A 15,555-nucleotide genomic window follows, 5' to 3' on the forward strand; every position below is an offset into this window, starting at 1 on the left:
AGGGGCTTATGCACCTGGCAGACCTGAACAGATACGCAAATCTGCTCACAGGTCGCCCCAGGAACCGGGAACGGTGACCTGAGGGTCCTACAGATCCGTAGGGAGAAGCAAGACCTCCCTGGATTAATAGCGGCTTGAGCTCAAGGTCAAGATGGCGTCTTTGTCGCAAACAACTTTACAAGCTTGAAACGACCAGCCGACCTCACATTCTTCCCAGACCATCATTTACCAGATCGATAGGAGCAGAAGCTGACAGAAGCTGGAACCTACAACAGTAAGAATTGAAAGCTTTCTGGCTTTTCTCTCTCTCCTCTCACAAGCTCTTCCCTCCCCCCCCTCAACCAATTTACAAGCGAATTCCTTCTTTCCCCGAGTGAGAGACTCCCAGCTAATTACACCCATTAACCAAACAAAGAGAGTGCTTTGAAGATTTATGGGTGAACGTTTAGTGGGAGAATTTGACTTGATACGGAGATCGACAAACTGATAATTTGGGATCGCTCGTGCTCCCGCGAGACCTCACGAGACTTTCTGTTTATAGTTTGTGTCTGCCTAGAACTATGGAAGAATTAACAAAGACACAGCTTTTTCATTTGTTATGCAAAGGAAACTCAGAGATACTGAAAGCAGTCAATAAGCTGGAAAAGGAAATTCGTGGGACTAAGGGGGAGCTTTTGGATGGAGCCCAAGATCCGGAGAGACCAGCTGATGACGCAGCTCAGCTAACAGTAAATCAAGTGAAACCTCAATGTCTGGAAGTTAATCAACTGGAGGGAGAGAGTGCCAGAGATGTAAAAACCCAAAGTATCTTTAAAGAACCTGGGAAAACAGATTCATGGAAGGAAAGTACCAAAAACCTGGAAGTCTATTCAGAGCAGGAAATGACTTGGATCAGCAAAATAAAAAGAGTCTACTCAAAAGCGACAGCAACTAGGAAGCTATCAGGAGATATTTCTGTGCGACCAGAGGAAGAGATCCAGATTGACAAAGGATTCAGAGCCCCCTCAAAGGCGATTACAAGCAAGAATCAAGCAAGAGATTTCTCTGGCCCTGACAGAAGGACAATCAGAAACACTCTACTATGGAAAAAAATACAATTTCATTTTCTGCGACCACCTGAAAGATGAGCTGAACAATGGAGTACTCTCCTGGCTTCTTGTGAGAAAAAAAAAGCAGTAGCAACCTTTAGGACAGGTCTAATATATGAAGGGAACTGACTTTATATCACTTAAGACAATAATAGAATATATCCTTATAATAGATTATACCTTCCTATGTATCAACAACTACTTTGTTAAGAAAGATGGTAATAACTCCTAGATCAGGATTAATATGCGATGGGAATTGAATATGTATGTTAATATGTATGCCAAAAGAGGATGACAAACCATATTTTATAGGCATTAACAAGACAACAGTAGTAATTCTTGGGTTAGGGCCAACTTATGAAGGAGACTGACCTAATATCATTTAAGATAATAACAGAATGTATTCATATAACAGATCTCATATGTATTAACAATCACTTGGCTAAGAAAAATGGTAAAAACTTTTAGACTAGGAATAATATGTGATGAGAACTAAATATCTATGTTAAAAGAGATGGCAAATCATATCAACTGGTCGCTTTTTCTTTACAACTTCTCTGTAAATGCTTTATATAATAATAAACAATAAAATTATCATAAAAAAAAAAGGAAAAAAAAAACAGTTGTACAAAATGCTTTACAGTCCTTACTTTATTTATCATGGCATTTATATAAACTGAAATAAACATATTATAATAAAAAAAAAACAGGCGTTGTGTCCGGCGTTTCTCCTCCGGATCCAGCCGACCCGAAAGGTCCTGCAGCCAGTTGGTCACCCTGTCCAGCTTGTACTGCAAGTCCTGCGTCTCACCCACAGGCTCCAGTCCGTAGCTAGGCAGTGCCAGGTGCTCCGGCCACAATTCGTCCCCAGTAGGGCGGTCGTACTTCGACAATCGCCTACGCTGGGTGACGTGTCGTTCCAAAAATTCCTCGGGCCCCGGGGTTATCCCCGAGACTGCCCTCAGCATGCCCGAGCTGTACGGCCCTGCACCAGCGCCGTCGCCCTGGGAAAGGTCCCAATCCAGGCCCTCTCCCTGCTCAGAAAAAGTATGTCCCTCGCCCTGCATTTTTGCAGGTGAAAGGAGTTGTGAGATTTGACTTGATGTCAGACGCACAGGAAACTCACAACAAAACTTATTCAAAAGAAAAGAGTTTTATTGATTAGCACTATACGCATTGGACTGAAAGTCAAATCTGACCAGAGGCCAGATTTGCCCCAGCTTATCAATACATTTCTCCCGCCCAAAACTTGACAGTTCCCAAGGAGGGGGGTAGGAGAGAAAAGACATGTGTGTTAAAACAACAGGATTCCATTCTCCCAGCCTTGAGAGAGGTGACAACAACCCTGTGAGCCCACAACAAGATAAAGGTTAACATAACATCACTACTCTACTTTATAGCTTACAAACTACAAGGCCAGGGCAAGCAGGCGCCAGGCCCAATCAAGCAGTATAACTGACATGGAGGAACTCAGGCTAATTTATGACAGAGATTCTACAATCCTGACACATAGGGCAGCAGCTGCAGAGTTTCAGACGAGGCTCCATCGTGCAGAATATGGTTGGGAAGCAGGGCTGTGGACATGCCCACCCATGATCCCTCCCCTTCCCACCCCTTCCAGGCCCATCATTGGCCATTGGGGGGGCAGGTCAATATGACCAATATGATCAAATAATGATCATACAATATAATAATTTTATTCTGCCCCTTCTTCAAGAGACAGAGATAAAATTTCTGAGAACTTTGGATCTCCCACGGGGTGGAGTAGGGGGAAGAAATTGGGGGCAACTTGAATTGGGGGCGCAATGCGTACATTCCCTGTCAGACCCACACCCAATTTTCAGCTTCAGCAGCATAAAAATGCATTGTTCATAACTTATCTAGCATATAAAATTGTATTAATGGGCAGATGCATGGCATTTAAAAGTCTAAGTGCCTTAGTTTTCTATAAAACGCAAATGTTCACAATACTAAGGGGACCTTTAAGACCAGCAAAGATTTATTCAAGGCGTGAGCTTTTGAGTGCAGGCACACTTCCTCGGACTATGGAACAGGGATCATAAGAGTACAGCTATAAGGAGAAAGCAAATGAATAAACGGACATAAAGAAATCTCTAAATAAATAAACAAGTGGGGCTGCCCTTGAGGACTGTCTGGAAGCTACACTTAGTGCAGAAGGCTGCAGCCAAAAAGTTGACTGACGTGGGTCAGAGGATCCATGATTTTCCAGAACCTCAGGTCACCCCTCAGTCGTTGTCTTCTACCAGCAAGTGAAACCTGTTTTGTTCAGTTTGGTGTAACCCCAGTAACTGATACTGGCCCTCTGCCCTTACTATGCTACCCACACTTGGATGTTTATACACATATGTCTGTGTGTGCACGTCCGTGTATATACATATAGACTTTATTTTAAATGCTGTTTTAAGGCTGAAACATTTTGGATTTTCATTAATTTTAGACCCTGTTTGGGTCGCGAGGTGGCCTAAAAATGTTTAAATAAAACAAACAAGGTGTTCTTTAAATTATCTGTTTCAATCTTCTCTCTTAACAATAGAAGGGGAGATTCCTTGACACTCCAAAAAGGATTTCAGGAACAAAATCATGAATAATCGTCATGCCTGATGAAGAGTGTTTCTCCCTTGGAACCCACCAAGGTGAACTACCCTCTGCATGCCATTTGTTCTGTTCTGGTTTGGTATAGCTTAGTTTTTTTGCATCAGCGGGCTTCAATAGGCCAGGTTTGGGACCGTTAGCTATCACAACTCAAGTCTCCCATTCGACCCATCTAGCCTCCATTCCTGTTCAAATGATCTTTCACCTTAAGCTTCTTAGCCACTACGGGAAGCTCAATTCTGGCATTTATATATAACACATCCACTTTATGCTCAGATTCACTTGAGATTCATATGATAATGTCAAGGCATGTTTTTCAAAGATTACCTGGGCTTACAGTTAGATGAAAGTGATGGAGTTTATTTGGGTCAGGAAAGCTGACTTTACACGTACCTGGAAACAAACACAAACATCTGAAAATATGTGACACAAATCAGAAGGTTATGGCTCCAGAGAGCCTGCAGCACTCATGCCAAAAGCTCCACGTTCAGCCAGACTGGACATTTCATTTGTTTGTTTCCTGCCCCCTGCATTCCTTAGGCACCATTCATTACAACGGCACATGAAAGATCAAGGTCACAATACGAGCAATCACACACTGCTCATACTTCAATGGGTATAAACTTGAAAAAAGGAAATCGCACATGCACCCAGACTGCAAACTTCATATTTTTGGATATGGTCTGTGGGAATCTCCCCCACCACACTGGTTTTAATAGAAGTTTAAAATAACCATTAAAAATAACCAGGATTTCAGAGTATTTCGCTTTAGCTGGATGGTGTCCGAAACATAGTTTTATGCCCAAGTGTATAAAACCAGTGGTCCCCAACCTTTTTATCACCGGGGACCGGTGATAAAATTTTTTACTGAGGCCAAGGTGGGGGGTAGTCTTTTGCTGAGGGATGTCGCCGCCGCCTGAGCCCCTGCTCCACTTGCTTTACCGCCAGCACCCCTGACTTCCCGCCACCTGCTGGGGGGGCGCTGTCAGCAGCAGCTGCGCAGTGCCACACCAAGGGGGAGCCCCAGCCATGGCAGCTGCTGGAGAGCACCAAAAGTGAGCCGGCGGCAGAGTGGCAGGGCAGCCCCCGAGGCAGCAGCCGGGGAGGAAGACGAGGAGCTGTGGCCCGGTACCGGCTGATCCACAGACTGGGGGTTGGGGACCACTGTATAAGAGAATCAAGCATATCCTAATTTAGATTCTTCCAAAAGAAGAAGATGGCAATGCCAACATTCAGAAGCAACTGGAGCCCCTCCTGGGAAATGAGCTGAAGGGGAGTCAGACAAGGTGGGACTACGGAGACTTATTTTACTTTTCTTCTCAAGCACTTCTCAGCTATATGAAAATGAAAATACTTGATAAAACGTTGCCAGACAAGATTTTATTCTACTGTACGAAAGCATGCTGAATACTATACTTACAAGGTAAATTTACTTCAAGTTCCGCAACTTCTGTTAAGAAATAAAGAGAACATTAATATTTCCTTTAGATTTCATATAAACATATCTTCTACAGAGGAACTTCCTATATAGCTGCCAATGCAAATGGATAATTCTCACATCATGGGAAGAAGTTTCACAATTATCCCCTTCTTTACTTCAAACTATTTCACTATACTCTTGTCCACTGTTCAGCCTTGGCAATAATTGAAATTGTTCTGCATCCTTGCCAATTCTCAACTAAGTTAACCAGTCTATACGCAAAGGAATCTAGCAACACGTATATAAAAGTGACAACTCTTTAAAGCCCAAGAGACAAAACTAAGCCAGACTCCCTGACAACCCTTTCCACCCATAAACAACCTACTGACTCCTCATCTGTCTAAATGCCCGTCCACTCTCCTGCCAACTGTGCCCGAGACGTCTTCCACCACTGTTATGGTTGCTGAAGAGTATCCAATGCCTGAACGAAGACCATCTCCAGTTTCCTGCTGGACTGAGCATAGTTATGTTTTGCCTCCCTCGCTTCCCATACAGAAGTAATATCAAAACCAACCAACCCGCCCTTCACTTATTAAGACCTGACATGCACCCATATCCATCTGATCCCCTTCTCTCTCTATGAACCTGCGAATCACCATGGCCTTTTCCCAGAGAAGTCTTTGAATTTCACTAGGCCTAAAGCCTGAACCAAAGTTTTGAACAGCCAAGGACGAGTTACAAAAAGGCTAGTTGCCTTTGTGCTGCCTAGACATTTCCCCTTTCACAGATTCGATTCTAGCACCGTGGGACAGAAGAGGGATGGGAAACAACTTGACCTCAATCTGACAGAACAAGCTAGAGCGCACCTTGGAAGATGGAGCAGGCAGCAGCTACAGTTCTGAAGATGCCCAAGAGAGAGGGATGAGAACAGCTCAGGGGGATGTTTTTGATAAGGGAATAGAATAGTAGTCTACTGCAGTGGTCCCCAACCTTTTTGAAAGGGAGCCGCGGCCCGGTGGTTGGGGACCACTAGTCTACTGCAATATTTACTACACATATCAAGAACAGCCTGTACATGATATCTTTTATTCAGATCAACTCTACAACAGGAGCCATTTTCCTCCCCTCAATTTTTTTGATCAAAGACTTCTGGCGATCACAAAAGCTTGTGCATTGTTGTGCGCCTTTTGGTTAGTCCACATGAAAGGCAATTCATGAAGAGTGTTCTTGATTTTGGGGGGGTTTATTTCTAGACCAACACACCCGTAAACAGCTGCTTTTTAGTTTATGTATCTCCTCGCCCTTACAGCACTGTCCTCTGCCTTTGCAATCCCCTTCCTGTATTTTGGTACATCACGCAAAACAGATGGGCAACAAATGAAGAAATACCGTCAGAATCCCCCCAAACATGGATAGACTGTTGCTGCTTTCAACAGAAGTTAGACCTTAAAACAAGTCTTGAGCAAGACTCAATATCTTAGTCAAGCCATAGCAGAAATGCGCTACAGTCCTTTGGATCCCAAAGTCTGCTGTGACACCTGACTGCATAACCTATGGCTTATCAGCAACCCTAATTTGCCTCCAATCCAAAATCAGAAGCCAGGTTTTGGAGCATGACCCTGAAGCATGGTTATTCTTCCAGACCAGTATTTTCACCTGTATTCACAATGTGTGAAAGTCTACATTGACATGTTCATTCTGCATTGGTCAGAAATGTGAAAACATACTAAAATAATTCTAAAATAACTCCAGTTTATACAACACTCCATTTACCTGTTGTCACTGAGAGCAACTTCACACGACCCTGATTAAAAGGTATACACTGCAAATAGCTACCATATCTATTCCACCTCCATTGTCAGCATGTGGGTCTTCCTTATTAAAGAAAACACTACCTACCTGAAATCATTTTGGTGCCATTTTTTCCCAAAGATATACAAACTAATTCCTGTTCTTTTTGTGCTTTCCCCCAAACCACAGATGCTAAAATGTTAATCCAGCCCCCCCCCCGCTCAGCTTGAAAGAAGGTTGATTTTTGTACCCTGCTTCTTGCTATCCAAAGCAGCCGCAAAGTGTCTTACAATCACCTTCCTCTCTCCAGGTGGGGCTCTAGGAGCTCTGAAATCACTGGCCCATGGTCACCCAGTTGGCTACATGTGGAAGAGGAGTAAGGAATCAAACCCAGTTCTCCAGACTGGAGGCTGCCGCTCTTAACCACAACATCAGAGATGCCTGTCCCATTAATCCCACGGCAATCTTTTCAGCATGAAAAACAACACTGCGTTGGAAGGGGATGGGGACAATCCGGTGCTGCTAACTTGCCGGCACTGTTGCAGAAGTAACAAGTATTCACTGCAGGAAACTATTAAAATCATTTAAAACTTATCCATACAAAAATGCACTACTGTACATCCTCACTCCTCTAACCCTTCCTAGGCAAAGTACAGAGTCACTCAGCTTAAGGCTAATATGCTAGTGGGCTGTGTCTTAGCCATTACCTTAAGAGCATTTTATTGCAAGCATTCTCTCCTTCATTTCCTTTGCTCACAAGGCAGGATTTCAAGGTGAACCATCTATATTCTTGAACAGGATTAAGGACCAGATATATGAGACTGGTCAAAAACGTAAGCAGGTGGAGGTTGGGCGGACAAAAATATTACCCAAACCGAATCCAAGGAAGAAGAGATTTTTTAAAAAGGATTCCAGGAAGGAATAACTCACGATCTTCGTATCTTCTGTATATCACAGTCTTTTTCAACTTTTTGACCATGGAGGAGCCCCTGAAATAATGTCAGCTGGCCATGCCCCCTGCTACACACCCAGAAGTGGCATCACTACCCACACTCTTAGCCATCCTTTAGCTCCCTTCCCCGCCTTACTACTATGGCAGCTCTGCCTCAGGTAGAAGAAGAGCAGAAGTTGAGAACAAAAATAAAGTCCAACAGCACCTTTGAGTTCATCCATCTTAAAAATATTAAAGGAAACAGGGAGCAGAAGCTATCTTAAAGGTGCTATTGGACTCTATTTTTGTTGTGCTACTTCGGACCAACACGGTTACCCACTTGAATCTAGCAGCTGAGAAAACAGCCTGGACACCTCCCATACCATACCACTTCAGAGCTCCCTTCAGAACTCCCAGAGACACCCAGGGGCCACAGACCCCTGGTTGGGAATCCCTGGTTTATCACGTTGGATCTCTGTATTGATTTATATTTATTTAAATTTACTGACCGCCATTCCTGGCCAGCTGGCTTGAGGCAGTTTACAACAGTTGAATGAGGAGTTTAAGAGTCCTGCTGATGGCTCATCACTGGATTGGACTAGCCACACTGAATGGCTGCCCAGCCGTCTATCGCTGGAAATCGTTCACATGCCCTTGATGAAGTATCTGCTGGATATGATTGCATTAGGTGTGCCTTGGAGCTTAGCACTGAAAGGTTCCCTCCCTTGAGTACAAACATGCCAACACAATGCCATGGCTGAACCCAGGTGGCTATATGAGACTTCCCAAGTCTCTGGTCCCTGGGCACTTGGGCTCTAAAAGGAGAGCCTGTCAAAACAACTAAGTCCAAAATAAGAAGGAGATCCCACTAATCAAGGGTGTTTTAGCTGGAGGAGGGGGGGTGAGGTCCTTGCAAAAAGTTTTTTGGCCCCCAAAAATGTGCTAATAAGGAACCAATATGGGCCATGAGGAAAACCACATTCATATAGTTTAAAGTAGCGATCCCCAACCTGTGGGCTGCGGACCACATGTGGTCTGTCGACTAATTGGAGGTGGGCCGCGAAGGACGCCTTCTCCCCCCCCGGCCCTTCACAACACACTTCGGGTGTCATTGTCTCCCATCACTCCCAGATGGGACTATCTCATTGCAGAGAAACAAGCTCAAGGTCCCCATTGATTTGTCATTGTCAGGAGTTAAAATTTCCATGAAAATAAAATGTTCCTTATGTTCATTGTTGTGGCGTGTCTGTCTTATTTTGAAGGGAGGTTTAAACATTACCATAGCGATCAGAGAGCGTTAGTTAGGGCAGTGGTTGAGAGTAGAGGAGTAAACTACCCCCCCCCCCACCGGGCCTCAGTAAAAGGTGTTGAGTGGTCCCCGGTGAGTGGTCTCCGGTGATAAAAAGGTTGGGGACCACTGGTTTAAAGCCTGGAGAAATCCACGAAGAAGACTAATTATTTCACAAGCCCTTAAATGCCTTTACAGGTATATAGTTGCAGTTGAGAACCAGATTACCCATTCACTTTACACTGGGTATGCAACTGAGGGGCAGGGCAACGAAAACCAATATATTTTTTTTAATCCCATATCCACCACAATCACCCCACAGCCACCAGATACAGAATCCGAGCACACACAAAGCTAGCAAGTTTTGATTAAGGTCGGCGGCCGAGCTAGTCAGTCTTTAAGGAGGAGAAAAGAGCCAGAGTCCAGGAGCGCTTTCAAGACTAACAAAATGTGTGGCAGGGGAGGGGGGCTTTGGTAAGTCACTGCCCATGAAAGCTCCTACCCTGCCATGCATTTTGTTAGTCTCTAGGAAGTTTTGAAAATGGGGAGAAGGGAAGAAACGAGCATTCAAGGATGTAATTTCACTCTTGAAATGGAATAATCAAAGAAAGGCCACATGCTTTCTCCATGCACCTGAATGGACTGTGAAATGAAAAATCTGGACATGCCACTCACAATCAAAGAATTAACAAAAGAGATATGGAAGTAAAAGTCATTAAAGCAACACATTGTTATTGTTTTTCTTAGCCAGTATATAATCTATAGGTAGTGTACACAAATGCCACTGAAGCAGGAGTGGTTTAAGGATTTGTGGGGTCAACTTAGAGACTGCAGTTGGTACAGAATGCCACAGCTTGGTTACTATCAGAACCTGGTAGATATTCTACAGCAGTGGTTCTCAACCTTCCTAATGCCACGACCCTTTAATACAGTTCCTCACGTTGTGGTGACCCCCAACCATAAAATTATGCAAGTGTTCTTTTCCAGAAATTAAACCGAAACTGACCAATGGCGTGAAGATCCATTGTTCATAAATTGTTCATAAATTGTTTTTTTCCCGGGGTTTCTCCGCTCAGTTCTGCCTCTTGTCCCACCATGCCGATCTTGCTCTTTTCCGCTGCTCCAGACAGATGAATGCTCTACCCTGGCCAAGCTGCTTGCCCTGCTGTGACCCCTGTGAAAGGGTCGTTCGAACCCCAAAGGGCTCCTGACACCCCAGGTTGAGAACCACTGTTCTACAGCCAATCAGCAGTCACTTTGTGGGTTACCTATCAGTTACCATGTTTCATTTGAGGTACTGACCCTTCAAGAAGCAGGACCACCTCTCCTTCCATGGGCCACCACAACAGCTCATCTGCCTTCTGCAGACGCCGCCCTGCAAGTCAGCACGACCAACAACTGCAAGTACAGGGATGCTCTCTACTGAGGCCTCCACCTTATAGAACGGTATGTTTGGGGAAGGCATCCCATTCTGCAAACCATGTAAACTAGAATTACTTGGGAAAGCAAACGAAATACCATTCCATATTATAATGGAATGATTCAGAAAGGTGCTTTACTAAAGAAATGTGACTGTGGGCTATACCACGATGCATAGTATGTATTATCTTTTTGCTGTAACCATTACGCTGCTCCTAGTGCATTGTTTCTATTCATGGAATACCATCTTCTGCACTTTTTAACTCAGCTTGTCTAAAACTATCCCTTTGTTTAAGATTTCTATCACCCTGGACCAAGTAGATGTCTCAGCATATTGACTGCACTGAGTTACACTGCCCAATCCCACCTTGAATCTCAGTGAGAATAAATAACATAAATAAATACAATTCACTGCGAAAGGAACAGAGGGGGCTAGGATGTCTTGCTTAACCGGAAGAAGAGTGTTGCCGTCTCCGCATTCATTCGAAAAGCAGTTTAGCTGAGTTAGTTGATGATGCCACGCCGATTTTCTCATACAAAACAGAATTACCTTTAATGAGCAATTTATCTCTAACCGACACTCTCCGAGTTGAATCAGAAGCCGAGCTGGACGCACGGGGCCCCCCGACTCCATCATCCCGTTTCAGTTTGCTTGCCAAAGTTAGCATAACTGCTGCCTGCAATCTAAAACACATATGAAAGTTGCTTACTGTAACATTTTTTAAATCTTTCCTTACAACTGCAAGCTTTAAATAAATGAAATCATTTTATCACTGGATGGACAATGCACAAAAACTGTGTTTTCCCAGAACCTCTCTTACACCAAGGGATAAACCCAGTTCAGCCCTAAGCAGAGTTATATCCTTCTGAGTTCACGGATGTTGAGGGCAAAGCTCTGCTTAGGATGGCACTGAGTCTGTATACTTTTTTGCCTTACTGCCGAAAATTCTTTAAAGCAGGGGTAGTCAACCTGTGGTCCTCCAGCGTTTGCTGGCAGGGGCTCATGGGAATTGTAGTCCATGGACATCTGGAGGACCACAGGTTGACTACCCCTGCTTTAAAGTCCCGAGGGCAGCATCTGGGGACCTATATGGAAATGAGCATCCCACCATTAGTGATTTAATCAGTTCATGGATTTTGTTCCCACCTTAACAGTGCAATCCTAAACAAAATTACATCCTTCTAAGCTCCACAGTCCTAGTAAGACCAACAACTCCCCCCTCCATTTCAAGAAAACCAGGAAGAAAATAGATAAAAATAGCATTTGAAAACTACAAATAACCAAACGACGAACACCACAAAGAAATGAACAGCTGCTGATAAAAAGAAACTATTTCCAGTATCTGAAGGACAGACAGAAAAATATCCCTGAAGTGATAACCATGCTGGACAATGGTTTGGGCTTCGACAATCACTGCAGCACAAGAACCTAGAAGGCAACACAGAAGAGGTCTCCTTAAAGGGAGTCTTCATGTCAGTACTAAACCGCCAGTTAGTTCCTAGCTCCAATTCCAGAGGGTGGAATCATTGATGACTTGATGGCCACCAACTGAACGGCAGCCATTACCTCAAAACAGGGAATATAACCTGCTAGTGGGTGACAGCATATCTTCAGATTGGTTCTCCTCTAGCTGCAATGCACCTTATACTTTGTTTTAATGTTAGTGTTTCATCCCATTGTTTTCCATGTTTTCTACTATAGTGACCCACCATGCCCCCCCTGAGATGCTCAGGAGGCAGGAAGGTATGTATAAAGAGTGCAAATATATCAGTCTAGCAAGACTAGCTTTAACTCAAGCACATTGTGCCAACAAACAACCAAGCCGTCACAATTTATCTTTTTCAGTTTACACGGATTTCAAGAACCTACTGCATGTATGACAAATAATAACTATTATGCTTTATTTTACAATGCAAACTTTAAAGGTGCTTCCAAACATTAATATTTAAACTGTGTCTTATTTTCCAGAAATTATGTCACAACTAGGGGCCAAGCCCCGTTGCATTCAGGAATACAATAGGCACTAGATTAGGGGGGTGCAGTAGAAGAACTCTGCGGATGGCCTCTCCCTCCCCCCAGGACCTGGAAAGGTTGCGGAGAGCCTTATCTCCTGGAAGAGGAGGCAGTTCTTTACAATTCACTTTTAAAGTTGTGGAAATAGGAATGCCCAACCCCTCTTTAAGCCTTGATCAGACATGCATAGTATCCATCCACTTTTAGAGGAGCCTCTATCCAGGTGTCTTGCAAAGCAATGTCACAGCTTTGATGAAAGAAGTTATCTGCTAAATGTGTCAAACATCGTAACCAACCAGCCCCATTCCAAGCCAGAATGTTAAACAATTGTCAGTCCTCAAAAGAGATGTTCAAATCCCCCTCCTGGTCAAAAACCATACAACCATTTTTATTCAAGGCAGAAAATGTTGGTTCTTCACAATGATCTGTTTTTTGTTTTGTTTTTTTGTAGGGTGATCTCCCAGTTTATTTTCGGCAAAGAATAAAACAGTGTGTTTACAGCTATGTTGGAGAGTAAGTACAAGCAGAAAACCAGGTCGGGTGAGGTGATCCCACTCTGCCTGCGAGACACCAAACTGTATCTGTAGCAGCCACTGATCAGCATATACCAACCAAGAAAAATTAGGTTCCTCCTACGGGAAGGAAATGAATCCTGTGCAACGGCCATTAGGTTAAGACACCTATTTGGGAAAGCAAATAAACAAAACCACCAACCTCAGGGCCTGCCCTGCGTTTCATGGGATTCAGAACAGAAATTCTACTTTGGTTTTAAAACATTCTGTTGTATGTCACATCTTAATAGCACATTTAATCAGGAAAGCACAGCAAGTACGTTATTATGCTTTTCGCTCGTATCGGTTGGTATTCATTTTACCATACCTGGCATTATGCTGCGTTTACATCATTCCATCCCTGATCCAACATACCTTTCAGCCAGCCTATGCCAAATGAAGGCAGGCTGGTGCATGGGGCGGCTGGCCCAGAATTTGCCCCTACTGAGGAAAGGGGGACACCAAGGGCCTGGTTTGCATCCCCCCCCCCCCCAAATAAAAGGGCCACTCATCCTTCTGCCCTTACCCATAGCCCCCAAGAGGGGGAGTGGCATTGCAGGTTCTATGCCAGGGGTGGCCTAACAGGGGGCTCTCCAGAGGTCCATGGACCTCTGGAGAGCCCCCGTTAGGCCACCGCTGTTCTAAGCAATGAATGTGGGGGGGCGCCAAGGGAGACCCCGCGAAGGCGACCCCCGGAGGTGGACAGGCCAGGCCCGTTCTCTCTGCCCCCGTGGCCCAGCATGGCGGGGGGGGGAGGCTCACCTGGCCGCTCCGCCGCCGCCTCCTCCTCCCCGGCCGGCCGGCTCGGTGGGAGGGCGCCTCCTTTCTCCCAGCCGCCCCCCCCACAGGAAGGGGCGGGCGCTTCCGGGGAGGGCGGGCGCTGGGAGGGGAAAACCACGCGCTTCTCGCGAGAGCTCCGAGCGCCCGCGCGCTAATTGGATTGCCTGGCCTGGCCGCACTGACGTCACGCTCTAGTTGCGGGGAGGAGGAGGATGACGGGTTGCCAGGTCCTGTTTGGCCACCGGCGGGAGGGGAGGGGGTTGGGTGGCCAAGCTCCAGGATGGGGAGATTTGGGGATGGAGCCCGGGGATGGCAGGGACCCCAATGTGTGTGTGTGTGGGCGGGGGGCAATGTCAGAGAGTCCTCCCTCCTCCAGCTCCCCCCTGGAAAATGGCATCCCTAATTCACTTTCCAAAGCAGCCGTTTGGCCCAGTTTGTGGGAGGGGCGATGTTATTGAGTCCCACCTCCAGCTCCCACCTGGAGACTGGCATCCCTAATTCGCTCTCCAAAGTAGCCGTTTACCCCAGTTTGTGGGGAGACAATGTCAGAGAGTCCCCCCTCCAGCTCCCACCTGGAGGATGGCATTCCTAGTAGGAAGGGAGAGTTTGGCAGCTCCAGGTTGGAGGGGGGGGGGATGGAAATTTGAAGTGGAGCCTGTGGAGGACAGAGAGGGTCCTCATAGGGACCAGAGGCTAATCTCCAAAGTTGCCCTTTTCTCCAAGGGAAATGATCTCTATAGTGTGGAGAGGAGCTGTGATTCCTGGGGACCCCCAGATCCCACCTGGAGGCTGGCATCCCTAGGAGGAGGAGAAGGGGTGTCACACTATGCTAACATTCTTTGCAGGAATTATAAACACAGGGATGCCAGGGTGGCAGCAGCACAAAGTCCGGTCCGGCACCTTCAAGGCCAACCCAGTTGCATTCCAGATACAAGCATGTCTCAGGCACTCAGAAGCTTTTAGCCGGAGTGAAACTTTGTGGGTCTTAGACCGTTTATGCACTGGAGGTTTCATGCCGGGCTGCAGGCTGGAGTTTTAGTCGTGGCAGGTTGCTCTACCTCTTCCTGCACCCACACGGGGGAGCATTTGGCCTGGTGCACCTCATCCAGCCCCGATTTGTGCTCCTGCACGGGTGCTGGGGCAGTAAAGTTCCCAGTGCATAATCGGTCTTAATGAGCATTGTTCAGTGCTCTTGAGATGCTGGCTGGTCTGAAGGAGTACATGTGTGCATGGAAGTTCATGGGCAGGCTGAAATTTGGCTGCTCCTAAGGTGGTCACCATGCTGTCCCATTTACCAGGGCCAGAAACTCAGCCAGCTTCAGGACCGGAAATGGCATCTCACTGACATAGCTCCAAAAAAGGAATTTTGGGAAAACAAGATAGGAGGTAATCAATAGCCTCCTGGCAAATAGATGGGGAAGAAATGGAGGTAGTGACAGATTTTATTTTCCTGGGCTCCAAGATCACTGCAGATGGGGACTGCAGCAAAGAAATTAAAAGATGCCTGCTCCTGGGGAGGAAAGCTATCGCAAATCTAGACAGCATCCTAAAAAGCAGAGACATCACCCTGCCAAAAAAAGTGCGTTTAGTCAAGGCTATGGTCTTCCCAGTTGCAATGTATGGCTGTGAATGTTGGACCATAAGGAAGGTCGAGTGTCAA

The 15,555-nt window shown here is 45.7% G+C and overlaps 1 protein-coding gene across 3 annotated transcripts in view; it reads right to left on the reverse strand.

Moving 5' to 3' along the window:
• Nucleotides 1–14,009, reverse strand: part of UBE2F (ubiquitin conjugating enzyme E2 F (putative)) — a 45,354-nt gene extending 31,345 nt beyond the window's left edge. For 2 of the 3 annotated variants that reach the window (XM_077319305.1, XM_077319306.1), the window contains exons 1-4: nucleotides 13,878–14,009; nucleotides 11,101–11,234; nucleotides 5,122–5,151; nucleotides 4,029–4,094 (exon numbers count right to left, since the gene is read on the reverse strand). In XM_077319305.1, the coding sequence (XP_077175420.1) occupies nucleotides 4,029–4,094; nucleotides 5,122–5,151; nucleotides 11,101–11,218 (214 nt within the window). In that variant the 5' untranslated portion in view covers nucleotides 11,219–11,234; nucleotides 13,878–14,009. The remainder of the gene's footprint in view (nucleotides 1–4,028; nucleotides 4,095–5,121; nucleotides 5,152–11,100; nucleotides 11,235–13,877) is intronic. The other variant, XM_077319307.1, reaches the window with a different exon arrangement.
• Nucleotides 14,010–15,555: the final 1,546 nt, after the last annotated feature.

Source organism: Paroedura picta, chromosome 2 (assembly GCF_049243985.1).
Source record: "Paroedura picta isolate Pp20150507F chromosome 2, Ppicta_v3.0, whole genome shotgun sequence".
NCBI lineage: Eukaryota > Metazoa > Chordata > Lepidosauria > Squamata > Gekkonidae > Paroedura > Paroedura picta.